The sequence below is a fragment of the Sipha flava genome, unplaced genomic scaffold (assembly GCF_003268045.1).
Source record: "Sipha flava isolate LNK unplaced genomic scaffold, YSA_version1 40_pilon_pilon, whole genome shotgun sequence".
NCBI lineage: Eukaryota > Metazoa > Arthropoda > Insecta > Hemiptera > Aphididae > Sipha > Sipha flava.
Window position 1 is genome coordinate 901,820 of NW_020273126.1, and position 22,023 is coordinate 923,842.

The 22,023-nt window shown below is 26.9% G+C and overlaps 1 protein-coding gene across 3 annotated transcripts; it reads right to left on the reverse strand.

Moving 5' to 3' along the window:
* Window positions 1-5,770: 5,770 nt before the first annotated feature.
* Window positions 5,771-20,455, reverse strand: LOC112688864 (X-linked retinitis pigmentosa GTPase regulator-like). Of its 3 annotated transcripts, XM_025562269.1 has the most exons (14): window positions 20,363-20,451; window positions 16,604-16,727; window positions 14,361-14,486; window positions 12,526-12,618; window positions 12,390-12,452; window positions 10,467-10,625; window positions 10,231-10,389; window positions 8,732-8,869; window positions 8,415-8,567; window positions 8,087-8,208; window positions 7,791-8,021; window positions 7,650-7,728; window positions 6,130-6,272; window positions 5,772-6,048 (listed from the first exon to the last, which is right to left on the reverse strand). In XM_025562269.1, exons 4-14 carry the CDS (start codon window positions 12,584-12,586, stop codon window positions 6,025-6,027), a joined length of 1,332 nt encoding a protein of 443 aa, XP_025418054.1. In that variant the 5' UTR covers window positions 12,587-12,618; window positions 14,361-14,486; window positions 16,604-16,727; window positions 20,363-20,451; the 3' UTR covers window positions 5,772-6,024. The 3 variants fall into 3 exon arrangements, with proteins under 3 accessions (XP_025418053.1, XP_025418052.1, XP_025418054.1); XM_025562268.1 differs by lacking the exon at window positions 16,604-16,727 and having other exon boundaries at window positions 5,771-6,048; window positions 6,130-6,257; window positions 20,363-20,455; XM_025562267.1 differs by lacking the exon at window positions 16,604-16,727 and having other exon boundaries at window positions 5,771-6,048; window positions 20,363-20,455.
* Window positions 20,456-22,023: the final 1,568 nt, after the last annotated feature.

Genomic DNA, 22,023 nt, shown 5'->3' on the forward strand with positions numbered 1-22,023 from the left:
GAAAACGTAGAAAGCGAACGACGTGCACCGTTTGGTCTGTAAGTTACCGTCCGTCGGAAATGTACCGCGCGCGCATACAAAACACTTGTGCGCAGGGGCACATGCCGTTACGACACGACGAACGCGCGTAATTAAACGTGCGGTATTTATCGGTTTTCGGAAGGGTACCGTTTCTTTTTTTACGGACCGCGTTCCCGTCGCAGAGTCTACGCCCTAAACGAGTACGTCCGGTACGATGGAATATCGGCTGGTAAAAAGGGGACAAGCGACATTGTTGAAAATTTTATGGGCTAAACGACAAATTCATGGCGCTTAACCCCTACGATTGTTGCTTATCAACTTTCATAATAATCATAATAATATGACAAATGAGTATCAAACCATTTTTTATATTTAAATAAGTGATTATATGAGTAAAGTTCTTTATACGTCCTAGGTATACATACTTACGTTTCACAATCGTTACATGTCTACTGAACAATTTATAAGCGCCATTTATCACAAAAAAAAAAGAATGAAAATGGAGCTAGGCACCAAAAAAAGGTAAGTTTAGTTAAATTCGTTATGATAAAAAATGTACTAAATATTTCAATGTGATTAGCGCCAGACCAGCAAGATAACATGTAATAAAATGGAAATATATAATAACCCTATTCCTAATGCTTAAATAAATATCGAAGCACCAACGTTAAAGTTAAGAAAATATGAAAATTTTGTTTTTGCTCTCCTGAAAAGTAGTAAAATCGTCGCTTAACCCTTTATAGGGTAGAAGGCGCTGTTAGTCCGATCACTTCAAAATGTTGTTTCTGATATGATGGGATTGTTTGTATTCAATATTGACAAAAAAAAAAAAAAAATTTCCTGTAAGTTTTTGACTTATAGGGTGGTAAAATAATCGACCAATGATTGTCTAGGTCATGATTCAACACCTAGTGGCCGCTGGTAAAATATTTTACCACTTCTTTAAAAATATGAAAACAATTATTTTAAATGAATAATAACAGTTTATTATAACTTAAACAATAAAATTTTGTATATCAAAACACAAATCATAATTTTTACAAGGTAAAAATTGAATAAAACAAGTCAAAGTACAAAAAAACAATTAGAAAACTTTTTAAAAAATGCTAACAATAATAAAAAGAAACCCTGTTGTAATAATAATAAGTAAATAAGTAACAATTTATAAAAATGAATAAATATATTAATATAATAATAATATTCTTCAAAATAAAATAAGTAACAAATTAAAACAAAATTAATAGAAATTAGAAAACCTTACTGTATAACTATGAATAAAATAGAAATATAATAATAATAATTAAAACAAATTAGACTTTTCTTTACATTACATGTTTATCACAAATCAAAATAAAATAAGTTGGTAACAAATCAAAACAAATATTTTGTAAGAATAACAAAAAAATATAATTAAAAATAAAATTAATAGAAATCAGAAAATCTTACTATGAATAAAATAGCAAAATAATAATAATTAAAACAATTTAGTCTACGCTTTACATTAGGTACATGTTTATCAGAATTTATTATTTATTTATTTTGAACACTGCCACGGTAAGGGCCAAAACACTCCTTACATAAGGTTTTTGTTTTGTTCAACACTATTAGTACTATTACTAGATACTGACTATACACTTGAAGAATCAAAACTTGACGGCCGTGAACGCCGACGAAAGCGAATTAGGCTCACTAACGATTAAGTGTAAACAGTACGCCGAACGCGAACGAATGGCCATTTGTACCATTTGCTCAGTGTGAACGTCATTCGGACCGTCACAACCGATTCGCTTGTGTTCACCTGCATTTGAGGGTTTAATAATCAACTGTTTTTTAGTGTCACATTTATTTGTAAATTAATTGATGGGTAGTTAAATATTAATTTATAAATTATGGATTTTTCTGACGATCAGTATATCACGCTTATTAATTTATACAAAGCGCGTCCTATTCTATGGGACCCATCAAATCCTAAGTATAAATTAATGAAACTATGATTTTTTTTATAAGATTTTATGACCACGAAACTAGCACATGCCATTAGAACAGTGGTCAACAACCCGCGGGTCGCGGGCCGCATGTGGCCCGCGAAGCAATTTTTTATGGCCCGCACAAAAGTAGTTAATTTTTTTGTTCTATTTATATTCAATAAAATTTTTCATACAATTTTCAGTACTATTCAATTCTTTTTTCTTTATTAATAAAATCTAATCTAATCGTTAATATGTTATAATCGTTGATGTTTATTCTATGTTATATAGTCAGTTTAATCTATACAATTGTTATTATTATCTAATCGGAGTCGAAGATAATGATGGCTGCACTGCTCAGTCATAGGATAAATTAAATATACTTATATACCTATATATAAAAATTAAAATTTTGAATATATTTAATCTATGTATTTAATACATATGTATCTAGTATATTTAATCTATGGGCATAGTTACTTTGCGTTCGTAGCAATTAGTATTACACCGTGATTACGTCCGTACGTATGACTGTTTGTGTTTGTAATAGTTAAATTTTACAAGTAAATCCAAACATGGCGACTAAAAAAAGAAAAATTTGTAATGAACATCGGTTTTTTTTTAATAATTTTTGGGTTGATTTATACTTTTTCGTCGAAAACAAAGGTAAGCCATTATGTTTAATTTGTCAAAAAATTAAATTTTTTCCAGTAGGTACATCTTTCAGAAATCATTTTTGCCATCATATTTACGGCGAATTGGCTGAATAATGTTTTGTAATAATGTAGATGATTTAGACTTGTTTCTCTAACCATAAACCTATAAGAATAAAATTGCATGCAGGAGACAGTTTTTGTTCGATTTTGGTTATTTTTCTGTAAAATATTAATATGATAACCATCTTCGCCTTTAGTATACATCAATGGATATTGCAGTGCATCATAAGATCTATTCAATTCGGAAACTCGACTCAAGTGTCCACTCCGACCGTGCAGAACTATATCTCTGGGACCTTTATCTTCATTAACTAATAATACAGCTACTTCATCGATGGAGGTGCATTATATTAACCTCTGTGTTCATCTTGAGGAACTCTGTCCGCATGAATAATTAACATTAAGTTTTGCAACTCATCAAAAGACCTCGACTCCAGATTAGATCTGAAGCTCTGTATGAGGTGATTATTTTCACGCAAAACTGTTTGCAATGATTCAATGAGACCTCTTTTTAAATTTGGAATCATATTTGTTCGAATAGATATTTGATCCGACTCTGACATAAAATATATTTGTAAAAATTTAGCATTATTTCTAATTTCGGGTAATAAACTACCTATTAAATGATGCACTTGACCCTGAATTTGAAAAGAGGGCATGAAGTTCCCTTCAGCTATTTCGTTTGCTCCAAACGATGTCATTTGAAACAGAGCGTCTAGACCGTCTAGAATTATCAAAGAAATGTTTTGATAGAGGGTGAGAATTATCAATTAAACTTTTAATTAGGTCTGGAAGATCCTCAAATTGGTATAAAACTTTACCGTCAGCGCAGCAAAGTCCACGTGTTTCATCTTTCCATTTTTTTGCATGGCACTTAGGACATAATATAGTCATTCGTCCAATTTGAAGCGCTTTAATATTTAAATAATCAATCTCGGATTGATAATATAGGTACACGCACAATATAGGTACAATTGTTTTTAATTTTTTATGAACTTTTATGAACTTTTTTAGTGACAAAAGTGGTACTAAAACCTTCAGCAGAGTGTCGGGTTTCAGCCAAAAAAAATTTCAGCCAAATCGGTTCAGTAGTTTTCTCGGTTAGCGCGGTCGAAGAAAAACCTTTACAATTTTATATATAGTATAGATAGATACATAGATAGATAAATTAAATTTTTATATGTAAAAAAAAAAAAATAAATAGTAATAAGGTCAATGCATATAAGGTCTAACCAAGGTTTATTGATTATAAATAATAATACATTAAAACCTCGATAAGACGGAACTTCGGTAAGACGGAAACATCGGTATAACGGAACATTATTTTGGTCCCGTTTCAAATGACATACAATTAATTAATCCCGTCAAGACGGAAACCCCGTTAACACGGAAAAATATCATGGTTCCGATCGATTTCGTCTTATCGAGATTTTACTGTATATGATTTACAGTGAAACCTCTAAATACCGGAAACCCTTGGTCACTGAAATTTTGTACGCTATTTGGAGGTGTCGGGTATTTAAAGGGAGAAATATAATACTGGAAAAATAAAAAATTGAAAATATAATTAAAAATATGTATTTATTTATTTAAAATAATTTATAGATAAATATTGGTACATAATTAATTTCATTTATTTTAACTTTAATTATTTTTGTGTACCTATTTTTAAAAATACGCAGGTAAAAAGATAAAATAATTGATAACATAAAAATTAAAACTAACATGTATTAAAAAAACAGTTGCTTTAGATTGTTTCGTATTTTTACGCGAAGTCATTTCGCATTTTCTAATTCCACTGTGCTGGAAAAGAATGAAGTACGTTTCTGTATTTCATTAGAAGAAATGTATTTACGTATATCCTTTACTGTATATCCTTCTGTAGCCTAACGTCAACGTCATAAAATTTCCATGACTGAACGCATAGGCGTCACTAAAGGGTATTGCTACCCTAGAAATGTTTGTGGGGTAGCAAAGGTATCTTTTCGCTACCCCAAAAAAAGTTATAGATTTTAAAAATATATTCGAAGTTTATTATTCAAGTGTGTACGAACATGGACGAACATAATATTATTGTGATTGTATCCAAAATAATTATATTTTTATATTTTACAAGTTCAATACAGACAACAAGGCAGTGTATACACTACACTTCATACTAAGATTTATGAACAAAAGTTAGCCAGCTAAGTAAGCAAGTTATCATGTTAAATCTTTAAAAATGTATTTTTTAACTTCCTAAGAATAAACTTTACTACTCCAAAATTTGGACTTTAGTGACGCTCATGACTGAATGGATAATATAAAGTATAACAGTTTAATAATATATAATGGGTAATATCAATAAAATACAATTTAACCACGTAGAATTTTATCTAGACATTCCACAATTATTTTTCTAAATTTACATTATAAATGATTAAAATTAAAAGTTAAAATTCCATAAAAGTGCCCGTTATTTAGAGTGTTCGATATTTAGTGGTTTTCCTATAGAAAAGTAGTGAAAATGTCCCCATTCTCCATTCCCCATTCCCCATTCCCCAAAAAATGTCCGCTCTTAGAGGTGTCCGTTAAGGGAGTTTTCACTGTATTATTATTACAATTAATTGACATAAGTTCAAATTAAAATAACCAATCCTTAATTTTTGTAACAAGGACTAGAATGTACTTGAGAAAAAACAATTTATATTTATTAGAATTTTTAAAAAAAAAATGTTTTTTATTGATACTTATTTGAAAAAAGGGTATTATTTATTATTTACTATATCTGAGAAGATAAAAAATTATATATTTGAGTTAAAAAATAATTTGCTGTTCTATAGGTCATATAAATTCTAAGATAAAGCCAAAAATTTCGGAAATACACAATAGTTAAAAAGAGCATTTTCGAATATTTTTTATACTTCTAGGTTATGGTTGACCTATATTTTTCATTCATATGGATTATAAATAAATAGTTATATATTATGCTTATGAAGAACAATATTATTTGGCAACCATTTTTGTATAATGATAAAAATTATACCTATAATTGAGCTTAAGATCCTACTGACAAATGTTCAGAATAACTAATAATTGCTGTAAATTTAATAATGTAATTAAAAAAGAAATACATTTAATTTCATATTACCTATCTATAGTGTATTTATGGAAAAAAGTAAATTGAATCTTTAATTTATACAATGACGATAGAAATAGTAATAGTAATAAACTAATAACAAACATAACTATAGTAGTAACATATTACAATAACTAGTTGGATTTATCTATTATACACTTAAAATTGTTGCTTTGAAAATAAGTTACAATTGACGTCAATTTCAGATGAATACACACAAACGAGACTGAAATTAATAACAATAAAATATTTTGTTAATATTTAATAATTTCCAATTATTAAATAGTTGGTTATATATTTTACTTACCCGTATTCTCTCATTTCTAGGATATTTTGATTTATTTACTACTTTTTTTTCTTTTTGTTCATTAGAATTATTAACCAGCATGTTATTTGTTATTTTTTCTATTTTTTCAAACGATTTATCACCTATAACTGTATTTTTTATTTCTGTTAAAAACAGAGTACACTTAATTAATAGCAGTTGAAATTATATTTTGATGAAAAACATGTATATATATGAATATAACATCAGACATTTTTCAATTTAATTTTAGCTTATATGGAATATTTATGAAATAAATAAAAATATATTTAATATAATATATATTGACTCCCACCATAAATCTATTGAACTCTATTAAATTAAATGATCAGGTCTTTAAATATTTAATTTAAATTAAAACTTGCTTAGATTTTGATTACACATTATAATATGCTATGCACATTGAAAAACATTTATTATGTGCTATGTCATATAAATGATAATATAATATAATGATAATATATATATACATGTCATATAATGAACATAATAGGTATTACTATTGTGAAATAAAATTAAAAGTATTTAAATTAAAAAAAAAATGTATTTATAACCATGATATAAGTATTAATTGCAAATAAATAAAATATAAGATTTGTATTTGAGTTCTTAATATACGTGTCACGTGAAATACATGTTTATCCAAAATAAAAATGTATTACCTTTTCTTTATTTAAGTATGGACTATTGTAACTTCTTATAAATATTGTTCACTTATACTATTTTCTGTCTATCAATTCAGTTTTACTTATTGTACTCTATGTGTATAGATTGTATAATTATCTTATTAATAATAATAAAAAAAAATTTTATTAATACTTGAAGTGTCTACTTATACAAAATTACTAATTTTATCATTATAAAAACGGACATATATTTGGGATTAACACGTATTTCAAGTGACTCATGAATTCCATCACATCTGTAATAAAAGCTCTAATTTTGTATATTATACATACGTTAATATAATAATAACAATAGATATATATTTTCTTGCCTAAATAGTATAACTAGCAACCAATTAAAAATATTGGTTAATTTAAATTGTTTGATTATTAATTTAATTATATTTTGTATAATCTTTTCCTGATGAAGTACCTCCAATGGGAGGTCTCTTCACTCCGTCATTACTGTTTTGTTTTTATTATTATATCAAATAAGCTTATTGTTCCAATTTGTAACAGATTGCTAAATAAATAATTAAGTTAAAAAAAAAATAAAAATATTTTGTATAATTATTACTTTCGAACATTTTTTCTGGAGTACCTACACTTAACAAAACACTTACATTGATTACAAGTAACATATAAAATATGAATTACGTATCCTGTACAATGTTGATGAGTTTGAATATAAAATTTTTTATTCGTAGAAATCTATTTAAACATTGTAAACGAGGTTTTATTAATCGAACAAAATTAAAAAACTAATTTATGCATTAGTCTAGAAGAAAATATGTATCTACTTTTACGTAGGTATATTTATAATGTAAAAATATTTACTTGGTGTATTATCGTTATACGATTTTTTATCCACTTGAATTTGTTGATCGGTCATATCATTCATATCTGTATTGTTTTCCTGTTATTTTTTTTTTAAAAACTATTTATTTATCAGGAATAAAAAAAATTACATTCACTTACTTTAACATTTTTTTTAATCACACTTAAGGCTTCCTGTTCATTACCATTGGCAGTTGGAGTAATTGTAGTGAATATTTCAATGTTTTCTTTTCGTTCTTCGATTACTTTTTTTGCAACCTTCAATGGGGGTAATGTGTCTGTGGATTTCATTTGTTTTACGTTATCATTGTCGATAAGTTCGTTTTCGGCCGGCTCGGCATGAACTAATGTATGATTACCTCCACAACTGACCTAAAACAGCCAAAATAAATAGTATTTCAATTAATATTGAAAATATTTATCAGTAAACAACCAACCATCTGCACGTTTAAATTTTTATCAACAAATTTTGAAACAAGCATAGGAATTGTTATTTGATTAATGTCTATGCAGAGCTTTCCGTACTTTCCATCGCCACACATGAACAGTTTACCGCTTGCTGTGTCAGCAGCCGAAAAACACATAAGACAATTAAATGGATTTTTGGTTTTCACAGATAAAATGCTTAAAAATGATCAAAAAACCAGTGAGTATGTATTAAAATATTTATAAAATTATTTATAAAAAACGATCAAAATGAAAACTAAATATATAAACCAAAACTTATGTTGGTTCTTGTTTTCTCTCGGTATAAATGTAATTTACCAGTAATAAAAGCGCTGTGACTTTCACCGCAGTTTATTTGAACAATTCGTTCGTTGGTGATGGGGCAAGGGTACAGATGACCTTGAGATGTAACACTTCGCAAACCGATTTGACCGCAGTCGTTTTTACCGCATACGAAAACTTTTCCTGCATCTGTTTAGAGTAAATCGATTATTATGCGGTTTAACATTGAAGCGTTTTTATAATCATATTGATGCACCATGTACATATAACAAGTGTATATACTTAATTCAACGATGACAATAAGTCTATACTAGCAATAACTGAACTAATTTACTGTATCGTATTATAATTACCGTTCAATGCGACCGTGTGGTTGGCTCCGCATGCGACTTGAACTATCTTCTCGGTCGTATCGACCTTGTTAAGCGACCAAAGATCGTGGCCGAGTTTTCCGTACTCCCGGTCGCCACACGTGAACAAATCTCCAACTTCTGTTAAGATTGAATTTCCGTACCCCCAGGAAGTATTTATTGTTAGTTTATAATACAATATAGCTACTTTATTATTACAAACTATATACATTAATACGTGGTGTTATGAGTCCATCGAAACAAACGTTTCCGTATATACGCACAGGGCCATCCGCATATGTATAATATTTTTTTATAATTAAAGTATCCTAATTAGAATTAATATTAAAGTCCGACGATTAAATTGTAAAGATTAATAACAGATTAGTAGAGGCTATTTATATATTAAAATTTAGATATGTAAGCTAGTATTAAAAATTAAGGATATAGTAAAAATATAGTAGGAGATTGAAAGTTGAGGAAAAAGCTGGTATTGTTTGTATGGTTAGTTTAGGTTAGTCCAAGGAATCAAAGAAAGGTAAATAATCTGGGTATAGTCGAATTGCACTTAAATTTAAAAAAGGGATTGGTCGAATTGCACTCGGGTAAAAAGCAGGTAGTGGCCGAACTGCGCTTGGGTTCAAAAAAGTATTTCAATAAAACTATCATGCATTTGAAAGGGTTAGATTTATTTTATTTAGTTACATTTATTATTATTTAGTAATCATTGATGTGGTTAAAAATTATTGTTTTATACATCACATTGTTATACATTGCTATATGTTAACTATATATATTTGCATTATAATTGTTGTATTGTACATATTATTATTGTTATACATTTTTTTTAATCGTCAAATTTAATTATTGTCATTATTATTTAATTCTTATTATTATTTAGATTCTTTAATATTGAAATATAGCTTATAAATGAAAATCGTTCAATACTTTTTTTAATTAGCAAATTAAACAAATTATAACCTAATAAAACATACTATTTTCTTTTTTTTTATTGTTTTATTTTTTTTTCATTAGGTACATCATTTTTAAAATTAATTTTGTTATAATATTTTGCCGTCCCTGAGACTTGATGCCCCCGAGCATGTGCCTACCCATACCCCCCCTAAATACGGGCCTGGATTATGGATATTATACAGTATAACGTTACAATTTCACAAGTAGTCACGAAATGCTAAATACTACAAGCTGTAGTAGCGTCATTTAGCAGGAGTTAGTGATAGTGATAATTTCCCTTCTTTAATTTTAAAAACAGTTTGACAGCATGATAACCGTTAGTGCGAGATCAGCCTATCCACTGTTTTTTTTTAATTTTTAAGAAAATCAATATAAACAAATTCAATAGTAAGCTTTGAGTTTTCTTAAGATACTATTGGCTATAGTGTTGTCCCACCTCTAAAAATTCTGAAATGTCATCAATGGTTGTTATGTTAAATTTGAACGAGCCCGTGTGGTGTATTGCGCATGTACGTGCGGTAACCTACTCGTAACGAATGCAGTGTGATTGTGCCCACATGATATGAACACCACGGGATGGTTGATCGGCACTATAGTAGGTATTTTGATGTTGGCCGAATCGTTGATTGTATCCATTCCCAGTTGTCTCTCGTTATTTGAACCCCAAACATATACATCACCATTTTCTAACGAAAAAAAAATTAAAACAATGTACAGAACGTACTTAATATTGTACAATGATTGTTGCAGCATTAATTACGACCTAATAGAACCGCCGTATGATATGACCCGGCAGATATTTGAATGATATTATCGTTGAATTGAGTTACTCTGATAGGGTCATAACTGTTCAATACGTCTATCATCGGTTGTCCGAGTTGTCCTTCGCTATTATCGCCAAATCCATAGACCGTGTTTTTATCTGAAGGAGGAAAAATAAACATTAACAATATTATAGGCCACCTTTATTATAATTTACCTGATATATGTAGATTATTTTTTTAGAACTATTAAGATATTAATACTTTTAGTTACTATATAGTTTATTACTTAAATGAGCATTTTCATAGTTTCCATAAATATACGTATATTATTAGTATTATTAGTATATACCATAAGATGATACACTGACATGTTACTAAATCCTGTTATTATCATGGCAATAAGTATTTAAACTTATATTTTCAGAAAAATCCAAAAAAATAGAGGAGAAATGTTTTTAGAATTTCAACAATTCGAGTATAAGTATTATTAGTAAATAGTAATTAGTATTATTCGAATAAGAATTTACTGTTAATATTTTTTTAAAACGAATAAAAAGTTCAATAACTACTCAAAATACTTAAAGAGTTTGATCAATAACTAAAATACTATCTATTCATGTCAATCTAAACCATATTTATATTAGAATATTTAATAATATTGATTTTTTTTTTTTTTTTTTATAACAGCAAGTAGAGGTATTTCTTTGGTTGCTACTGGCTAAGCATAAGTATATGCCCAACACAATTCAGTAAAATTAAATAATGAGAGAAAACAGACATTTTAAGTACTATCTATTATACTGTATCCGAATGATCAATAATTTTAATTGTTCTTTTTCCATTGATAATATTTTTAAGTAAACATATTGTTTGTGGATTAAAAATTACACATTTTTAAACTTCAATATATTTAATATACGTAAATATTAAAAGTAAAAGAACTATAAAAAAATGTTGATAAAACGTAAAAGTGTCAACAGAGCCGGTGAGAGGGTGAGATAGGGAGGGCTGTGACCCTGGGGCCCGTACCTCCGATAGGGCCCGTCGTCTCAGCCATTTATACAAAATTGTTTTATAATCTCATTCGCTGTAACATAAGATACAAATTTAAATACTTTTGTTGTAGTAGAGTATGTATAAGTTTTTACAAGTAGTAAGTATATCTTAACCAAATAAGTGAAAGCAAAGGGGGCCTGGAACCAATCGGTCGTAAGGCCCTCAAAAGTTCTTGCCGGCCCTTCTAGTTAAGTATTGAAAAAAATTTTAATATATTACTCCAACCATGTAGATTCTTAGTAAAAAAAAAAATGAGGTATAACAAGAGCTTAAAATTTCGTTATAATTATTTTAATATGAATAATGAAATCAAAAACATAAGTGTGAAAAACATATTTTTGGTACACAATGAATTTTGAATTATTTTCAAGATTATACATTTATAAACAAATAACAATTAATGAAGAACTTTGATTTGGTGGAGTTATTTTTAGTGGTAATCCATCCGAAATCTTGACGTCTAATACGTTTTGTCATTTTGGCACTACTGACTTTATTTTAAAATAGGTATTGTTGCCTGGGGTAATAGGTATATTATTCTACAGTCCTAAAATAAAAAATACTACTCACTATAATCTTTAAAGTGATTTGAAATAGAAATTTATGGAAATTAAATACTAAATCACTTAAATGGATGAAAGTTTAGAAAAACAAGTATAAAATGTTTTGATTACAAAACAAATCTTATAAAAATAAGAAATTTTCAATTATATACCTGTTTTTAACACACTTGTTTTCAATTTTTTGCATTAGTTATTAATAACTAATAATATATTACTATAATAATAGTCCAATAATAACTTATTATTCTTTAGAAAACTCAGTTAAAAATTACAATTGTATTAAATAAATTAAAATATATTTACCTGTCGAAACAATAGTATGTGATCGTCCGCATGCTATATGCTTTACTTTATCTGGTTTCAAGTCTATATAAACATTTTAAATTATGTTGGTCGTTAGACATAAGTATGTATAATTTTATAAATAAATAGTCTTTACTTTTGACACAATTTGGTTTATAAACATTTTCCGTGTGTCCTAAGCCTAGTTGTCCAAACATGTTTTTACCAAAACAAAAAACTCGTCCGTTTTCTAAAATAATTCAATGTATTTAAAAACATAAAACTATTAAACAGATTTTTATAAGCAAAAATTTTTAATGTGTATGCATTATTTTTTGTTTCCATAACTATTAATTTATTGCTGCAATTTTATCAGATATATTTATGTATATATAAATTAATTTTTAAAAACTTGTAAATAAAATGAATAACAATGTTTTAAGTTATAGAAATTTAAATAACTTTTTGTTTATTTTATAAAATACATTCACATATGAGTTATATTTGTTTTATAAAAATGAAATATTTGAAAATCTGAACTACGAGTACATATTTTTATGACCGGATTATTGGTTTTTAAATATATCAAAATATGTTTTAGTTTTATGAGACATTGGTGTTATATGAGTTTAAAATAAATCTTTTCGTGGTGTAGTTTATTTTCGTTCTGCTTACGACATACAAAATACAATTTATATATTAGTCCATAAAAAGTAACATTTTTTATATTATTGTTAAATATTTAATTTACGGATCAACACGAAAATAGAAAATTAAAAGTTACAACAGTATTCATTTTTTAAAACTGAAAACATGTGAACTTAATTTTCATAAGCATTATGTATCGACTTATATAATTGTTTCATACAACTAATTACTTCAAATATTTTATTGAAGCATAATAAATGATTATTTTTTATGGTTCATAAGCTAAAAATATGAAAAGTGCATGTTTATAAAGCAACGTGTGGGTCAAGTTGGATAATAAATGCAGTCATATATTAAACATTCATTATTTAAAATTTATCACTAACCGCAAAAAGTAATATATGTATATATTTTTTTAATACATCAAGATTTGTCATGACGTGTATAGAACAATACAATTTCTTAAGAAGTATTTATTTAAATGACAAGTATCGTATTTACTCTGTATTCGTAAAATACCAATAATATTATTGCGCTAGTAGACATAATTACTTAGATAATATAAAATAAACATAATTATTATTTATTATATTATTAAAGCTTGCGCTAATATGCAGTTGTGCACATAATGTGCAGTTTTTCTTTAAAAGTTGTGCAGTTCATAAAAAAAATAATATGATTTGAATTTTTAATATTTAATTCTATATGTCTATGAGTTAGGTACCATTTGACATTATTTTGTTTTCCGGAATTATTAGAAATTATGATTAAAACATTGGTAATAAATATTTATCTATGAATATTAAGAAATTAAAACTACGGTATTAGTAATTTATTAGTCTCCATTAAGTTCCGCCATGAATGTTTCAACTGAAAATATTTACTTATACAATAATTATAACATGCCTCCCTTGTATGATTGGAATCCTAATACAAAAACAAAGGCTAAGCAACAAAATTATTTTAAAGGTGTGTTTCTAGATGCTACAAACAAACATCACTAATTTGAATATAGTGATACTGACAATGAAGAGGTTGTCACAAAAAAGAAAAAGAAATCATTTTAAAATTATATTAAAGGAATTTGTTATTTCAATTATAAAAATCTGTATACATTATGAAGTATAATATAATATTGTTTAATATTGATGTTAGTATGTATTATTTATTATATGCGAGCGAAGCGAGTGTCAAATTTTTTTCACTTCTGTAAAACAAACAGGATGTGCAGCGCTAATATTTCCTTTGCGCAAGCTCTGTTATATTATATATCAATGTATCATTTAATTTTTATGGACAAACAATCTAATCTACGAATAAAATGTCTAGAACTTAAAATCTTACTACAAACAATTCCAGAATGTTCATTTCCACAACTAATTTCGATTATAGGATCATTTCTTATGAAAAAATGACTAGGAATGTTGTCTGCAAAACTACTTTTTCCATACGTGAACACAGCTCCGGTGTCTGAAATTAAATTGTATAACAATTTAAAACTTTAATATAATTTTAACTAAATTATTATAACACAGATCTTGAGTGTAGAAACTGATATCTATAAAAAAAATAAAGAATACAAACAAATTAATACCATAGGTAAAATAACAAAATCACAAAAAAATAACAAACTCGAATGGAGAGAAATCTATTTTACTTTATATTTATTTTTCAAATATAAATAGGTATTGTTGCTTTATAAAAGCTATTGTTTGATTTTTATTACTTATGTGCTCATTGTGCACGTAAAATATGTAAGTTTGCATGATAAAAAATACATACTTAGTAAAATCAATTCGTTGAATTTCAAAATATTTGTTCTTTGTAATATTTTTTTTGTAATTTTCCTTGGAAAAATTACCCTTAACCATTTCTTTATGGTTATTTTTTACCCATTTCTACTTAGTAACAGGTTTTACATTTATATAAATGTTGTCTACATAATAACGAATAGGTACGTGTACAATTTAATTTTTAAAATTAAACTTTTAATGCTTAATGAAAATAATAAAATAAATACAAAGTTTAGTGATTGAATTAATTACACATTTTAAAGGAAAAAAATGGCGACTCTTCTAGGCTGAGTAATAATCCACGGTCAAAAGGGGTGATACAAGGATGGTTGAATGGTATTACTGTATTGGTTTTTTGAACTTGAAGCCAATGTAGCTTTGCTTATAAAAAAAAACGAATTTGATTGAAAGAGATTGGGCGAATCAGTTTATATTTCTAAAGATGGTTGGTATAATGGAAGAACCAAATTTCTTTATAAAATAGGTTGAATTTTCAATATTTTAACTTTCGAAAAAAAAATCATCTACATTTCTAGTGCTTATAAACAACAAAATCTTCAGCTATATAATTCGAAACTATGGAATGTCTTTAACTATATAATTCTTATCACTTAATAGGAAATCGTTAAAATATCTGATTTCGTAAAGTTTTTATTTTGTATTGATTTTATTATTAAATATTAAATTATTTTTAAAATTTATAATTTTCATTTTTTTTTTTTTTTTTATTTGACTTATTAATTATATTAATAATCGACCATAAAAATGTAGCGGATTCGCGTGATTTTTACCATTTTATCAAAATTGATAAATACTAGTATTTTTTTTTAATTTATCAATAATATATGAATATATATTTATATGTATATATGTTTTTAAATATAAGATTTTCCAGTCACAGTGTTTGTTATTGAACTCTTCCGAAACGGCTTGACCGATTTTCATGACATTTTTTGTGTATGTTTGGTAGGTCTGAAAATAGCTTATAGGTTATTTTTTAAACCTTTAGATGTAAAGGGTGGCTCACCTCAAAGTTTAAATTATATATCTATAATATAGGTAGAGTCATTGGCTTAATATCCATGCCAACAGCAAATTATAAATATCACACATTTTTATTGTAATAAGTAAGGCATGGATTTCAATGCAAAATTCATTTTTTTATCTAAATCCTTACGCAATTCTCAGTTTGGCAAAATTATGTTTCAAATGGTGTAGATTCATATAATTCAGTTTTTATTTTGCATTTTTTTGCATTTTTAGTCGTATATACTTCTTTAATGTATTTATGGTATTTGTACTACTTTTAAGGACAATATTTTCATCTTTTTTAAAAATTTAGCATTTTTGGAAAGAATTAAAAAGAATTCTAGTATTCAATATTTTTCTTTAATGAAATTATTGACAACTACACTTTATCGTCTTATGTTATCGTTATATTATTAAATTATAGTATAATAGCCGATAAAAATAATACGGACTACATGTGTATAGTGACATACTTGGCCTAGGTTAACACACTATTAATAGTCCCATCTATTAGCTGATAACTAGAAATAATTGACATTTGAACACGTCAAACAATATATTGTTGTGCAGAGAACACATACACCACAAAGTAAAAATACTTGAATATTATTAAAATAAATAGATTTTTTTTTTAAATTCTATTCATTATTTTCTACAAAGATAGATTGTTACACACACACACAACATTACTATAATTTATATTATCATAAAATCATAATTGTCATTTCAAGATATACGCTAAGTGAATGGACAACAGTATTCAACCTTTAAAGATGCATGGCTTGATTTCAGACAAACACTTCCTGTCATTCCACGTTCAACGTACGCTGATGAGATCAACACTTGCTTGAAATCTTCGCCACTGTGGTATAATGTTGAAAAACTACAACTAAAAGTAAACATGCGTTTTCAAATGATCCTCTGACAATTTTTAAAACAATTGTTAAATATCGACAGTGGAAAAATTGCTGTAGATGAAAGTACTGGATACATAACATTACCGATCGATTTCTGTACAACCATTGATTCACAAAATGTTCTCATAGAATACATAAATCCATATATACACATTCAATACACAAATAATGAATGGCTGGTAGAACGAGTAATTTTGGCAACAAAAATGTTGGACGTCAGCAATTAAAATTCTAGATACAAGAGTTGTTGCCAGGTGATTTAGTATCATAGAAATCAATAGATACAGTTTGAGATGCCAATGAAGCTATAAATTATATAACAGATTTTTTGAACTCATTGGATTCGCCAGGCATGCCATTGAACCATCTCTAACTTTAAGTTTAATACGAAATTTGAATTTTTCACCGCTATTCAATGGCACTCGGTTCGATTAGTTGTTAAAAAATTAATGAAAAACATTAACGAAGCCACTATTTTGAATGGCAAGTACTGAGGTGAAAATGTATTGCTGTAAATAAAAATAAATGTACCAAAAATCCCAATAATTCTGACAGACATGCCGACTGAATTTAAACGCTTTCAATTACCAATTAGATTGGTATTCTCAATGACAATCAAAAAGTCCCAAGGCCAAACAATGTCTGCTTGTGGCATAGATTTGAGCATACCATATTTCACATACGGACCTTTATACGTCAGATGTTCTTGTGTAGATAAGCCATCAAGTTTATTTGTGTTGGCTATGGACGGTATAACAAAGAAAATCGTACGTTCAATTGTTCTTCAAGATTAGTATTGAAGTTTTTTTTTAAAAATTTTTATTGAAGATAATTAATATGTATCACTTTTTTAAAAATTTAATACATTAAATTAAAAAAAATTAATGACTGGCATTTTATAATTTTTATAGGCAGTCATCATCCACAGGACTCCATTTTTTTTTCAATCATAGACACCATCCCAACATAATTACGATAAGATAGTTATTTCTTATACTACAAAATATATACTAGAAATATTAGAAATATATGACAAAACAACGTTTGCTGGGTATATATGAATATATATATATATTCTAGCTATAAATATATATTTACGAGAAACTTTATGTTGCTTTCAAACAAGTCCACGCTCAAGGTTACACCAAAATTATATTTATTGACATTTTCAAAAAAAATTTAAGAAAACATGAAATTTTGAAATTCATACCATCTATAGCAAACGTTAACATAATCATTAAGCGAATTTCATGTCTCTACGATTATTATTTTTTAGTTCCGATAAAAACAAAAATTTAATTTCATCGGATTTACAAAAAAAATTTTGTTTCTTTCAGTTTCGAAAACTATTGAGAAATTCAAAAAATTACCTCGAAATATCAACTTGAAGCCATTTTCGATCTTTTAACTAATATTCGATGATAATTAAAACATTATTTTTGGTTAAAATTTTGTACACAACTATAAAAAAACACACATGGTAAAATCAATACATTTTTTGTTTCATTCAGAATCTAAAAATAATAATACTTAAATCGTTTGGTTATTATTAAATTTCAATACGTGTTTTGGGATCAAAATATTACCGTATTAATCCTATATTTACCAAACCATGGTCTCTTTAATTTATATAATGTATTATAATACTTGGTGTAAAAAATAAAATGTAGTTTATTTTTTGTAGTTAATAATACTTGAGGTTTAAACATAGTGTCTATAACAGTAAAAAATATTTAACCTTGGATATCTTTAGAAATAAATGACAGTTTCATTATATTATTATTATTTTTTCATTTAAAGAAAATATCTGGCTTTTCATCATAAAAATATTGTTTTTCTACTTCCTAGGATTATTTATAATACTTATATGTCCTTCAAAGTAATTATTAAATTTAACAAATATTGGTGTTTATATATTTTAAACATTATTGTAAAATGTAATTTACTTATAATTTGATTAATTGGTTATATGCAATTATTCTATCTGAATAGAACATACGTATTGCTATATATCAGTAAAAGTTATAAATTTATAAAACTTCAGTTTTAATGATAGGCGTAATAAATTTTTAAATAATATGTTATTTTGTGATTATGTTATAAATTACTCTGTGTTTGAACTCGATTTAAATTACATAAAAATTACTTGTGCATGCAAAATAAATTTAACTTTTGTGTTTCATGATATTCGTACAAAATACATTACTAATATAGAATAATAATATAATTAAGAAGCATTCAAATAAATTAAAATAAAATATTAAAACTCTAATTTATTTTTATTTAAATATTTTTTTTTTTTTTTACTTTTTAATAATAGATTGTGACAATAAATATAAAATTACTACCGTTAAAAATAATAGTTGATTGTATTGTTCAAAAAAAACCTATAGATGTATTTAAAAAATAAGTGATTAAAATGTGTTCACGTACGTGTAAATGCACTTGCTATAGCATATTTATAATAAGTTTTAAACTTCCTCAAACAAAATACACCCCATAAACTGCTCCAATAATCGATATTACTCGCGAAAAACATAACACTTAGATCTGGATCCATAATTAATTTCTTCTATTCTCGTGGTAGAACGTAAATTCCGATAGGTGAAGAGTAAACATTTCCTCTTACAGTACATTATATCATTATATACAGTACTCATATCTTACTTCTGAATTTGAAACCCCGGTGAGGAATGTACTTCTATACTTCTAGTATATGTTACGGGTAATAACATTTAATAATAACATTAATAATAACATTTGATTAATGTCGACATTATCCATATATGTTGGCTAATGTGTATTTTTTTAAATATCAAAATATTAATTAAAAAAAATAAATAGAGTAAGACACAAATACTAATTAATTATTATATATTATTTATTTAATTCTATCTATAAACTATTTGTTTATTTATTTATATATTATTATAAATTATTTTTAATGTATAATCACATCACACCCAACGAGGAGCTGTCTTGCCACCTTTCAATTCATTAATTATATTTAAATATTTTTCACTTAATAAATAAAATGAATTATTTTCTTGTTTTTTTTAGAGAAAAAAATTTCAAATAAACGATAAATTGTATTTGCATTTTAATTAAATAAAAAAATTAAAACACAATATTGCTCACGAATATCACATGTGAAAACAGACTAACTACAGATCGGCATCGTGTATTGTTCTTGTACAGCATATAGTTATAATAAAAACATCGTCCAATTAAAATACCATACCTACCTAAGATAATACTCCCATTTATTTTTCACTTAATTGTTAAGATTTATTATTTTAACATTATAGTATACCTACAGAATGTTAACAAAAACTCTAAATTAATTTGTATAACATTATCCAAGGAATTAATATTTCATATTTAAACAGAAAAAATTATACATTAACCGACCTGCATGGATAATTCCAATATTAACTGACGAAAGTCGATATTAGCCAAATGTTAACACGTATAATATTTTAGTAGTACTGCGATGCTGTAACTATACTTAAGTCCAACTACGTATCTGCGATACGTAATAATAAGAACAATGTCACAGTTTCGACTGATCAAGTGTGCTGTAAATAAATTAATATTACTATCTTACCCGGTATCACGTCTTCTTCGGACATATCGGCGGTTTTCCGTACGAATGTCAGTGGGAGCAAAATCCGCACGGATGTGAATGAACCGTGGTGATTTATGGGCAATGAAGAAGTACTATACGTGCAAGTACATGTACATTATGTTTGCGGTGGTTACCACGTGGTTGCCAGGTGAATGTGCTTATCCGTAAACATAACAATTGCAACCCTACCGCCACCACATTCTTTCGGCAACAGTTATTCGATAGGATAGGATAGGATAGGAACATGTCGGTAGTGTGGTATATGAAAATACGAAAAAAAACAACAAAATGTAGTTATAGGTATCTATTATAATAATGATGTGAATATTAACGAGAAAACAAACATCTAGATAGAAACACCCAATAAAAACGTTTTTCCAATGTAACACGAAACGCACGGAACTCATTTATGAAGGACAGTTATTAATTTTTATACCAATAATTCCTAAAAATATTTTAAATAAATAGTTGGTGAGATTTATAATTTTAAAATCTATATGTCTTACGTCAAATAAAAATCATGAATAATAACAAAACAGATAAAAAAATGGATAAAATAATTCTATATTTAAATATCCCGGATTAAAACCGATAGTATAAATAGGAGGAGGGAGGGTGCTGGGGTCCCAACCCCCAAAAAAAATGTATTTGAAAACTTCAAATTTTAAACATATCAATAATATTATAATTTTAGTTTGTTTATTCAATAAAGTATTAAAATATAATGAATATATATATATATATATATATATATATATATATATATATATATATAAAAAAAATATTAATATCGCTATAATTGAATTGTAATCGGATAATAATAATAACAATCGACCGCACGGCACTCACACACACATGGAATATAAATAATCTCATGTGGGGAGATTATTGGTCGATAAGAAAATCAATATCTTAGTCCGTGACTGTCACGTCTTGTCAGTTGTCATTATGCACTATGCATCTGTGCGCAACATAAATTAATATAAAATACGATTAATAGAATCATAAAATTATTTCACTATTAAGTATGACCTCCCCCCCAAAAAAAAAAAAAAATTCTAAATACGCTACTGGTACAAACCAAGTAATAGTTCAGATAAAATTTGCCATAATTAATAATTTTTCATAATAGCCATTTGTAGTGTGTACGGATTTGGAACCCGGTGACACGTTATTGTGCGTCACTCAGTGCTGTTTGTTTTCTTCACATCACGCGGCGAGTTCTTGTGTTGCATGGATTTCGTTCATCCTTTCTGGTGAGCAATATTATCATCACTCGGTTGTGAGGTTAGGTTAGGTATATTTTGATCCACGAATTGATCTCGATACGATAAAAGTGACATCGATTGGTATTTTTTCTTCGTTTAATAACAAATCACGTCTAATAAACGAAGCAATGTCATTTTTACGAGCATTAAAATGTTCCCTCTAAAAAATTACGAAGCCCAACATAATTTATTAATTTTAATGCAGTGTTAGCTGTCAAGCTACAGGTATAATACAATAGAACAATAGATATTGTACCTTATTTGTTTCTTGGACAGCTTGAATCAAATTTTTATTTTCAACATGATATTTTTCACGTGATACATTTCTCTACGTTTTCCTTAAATAATAAGCAAGAAAATGTATAGGTAAAA

What these genes read in the sequence shown, in the direction of transcription:
- LOC112688864 (XM_025562267.1), bottom strand. Translation starts at nt 20,387, where the DNA reads ATGTCCGAAGAAGACGTGATACCGG. An exon ending in TCATACGGCGGTTCTATTAG is followed by an intron (nt 10,390 to 10,466) that starts GTCGTAATTAAT and finishes TTTTTTCGTTAG; the next exon opens with AAAATGGTGATGTATATGTT. An exon ending in TCACAGCGCTTTTATTACTG is followed by an intron (nt 8,209 to 8,414) that starts GTAAATTACATT and finishes CTGCTGACACAG; the next exon opens with CAAGCGGTAAACTGTTCATG.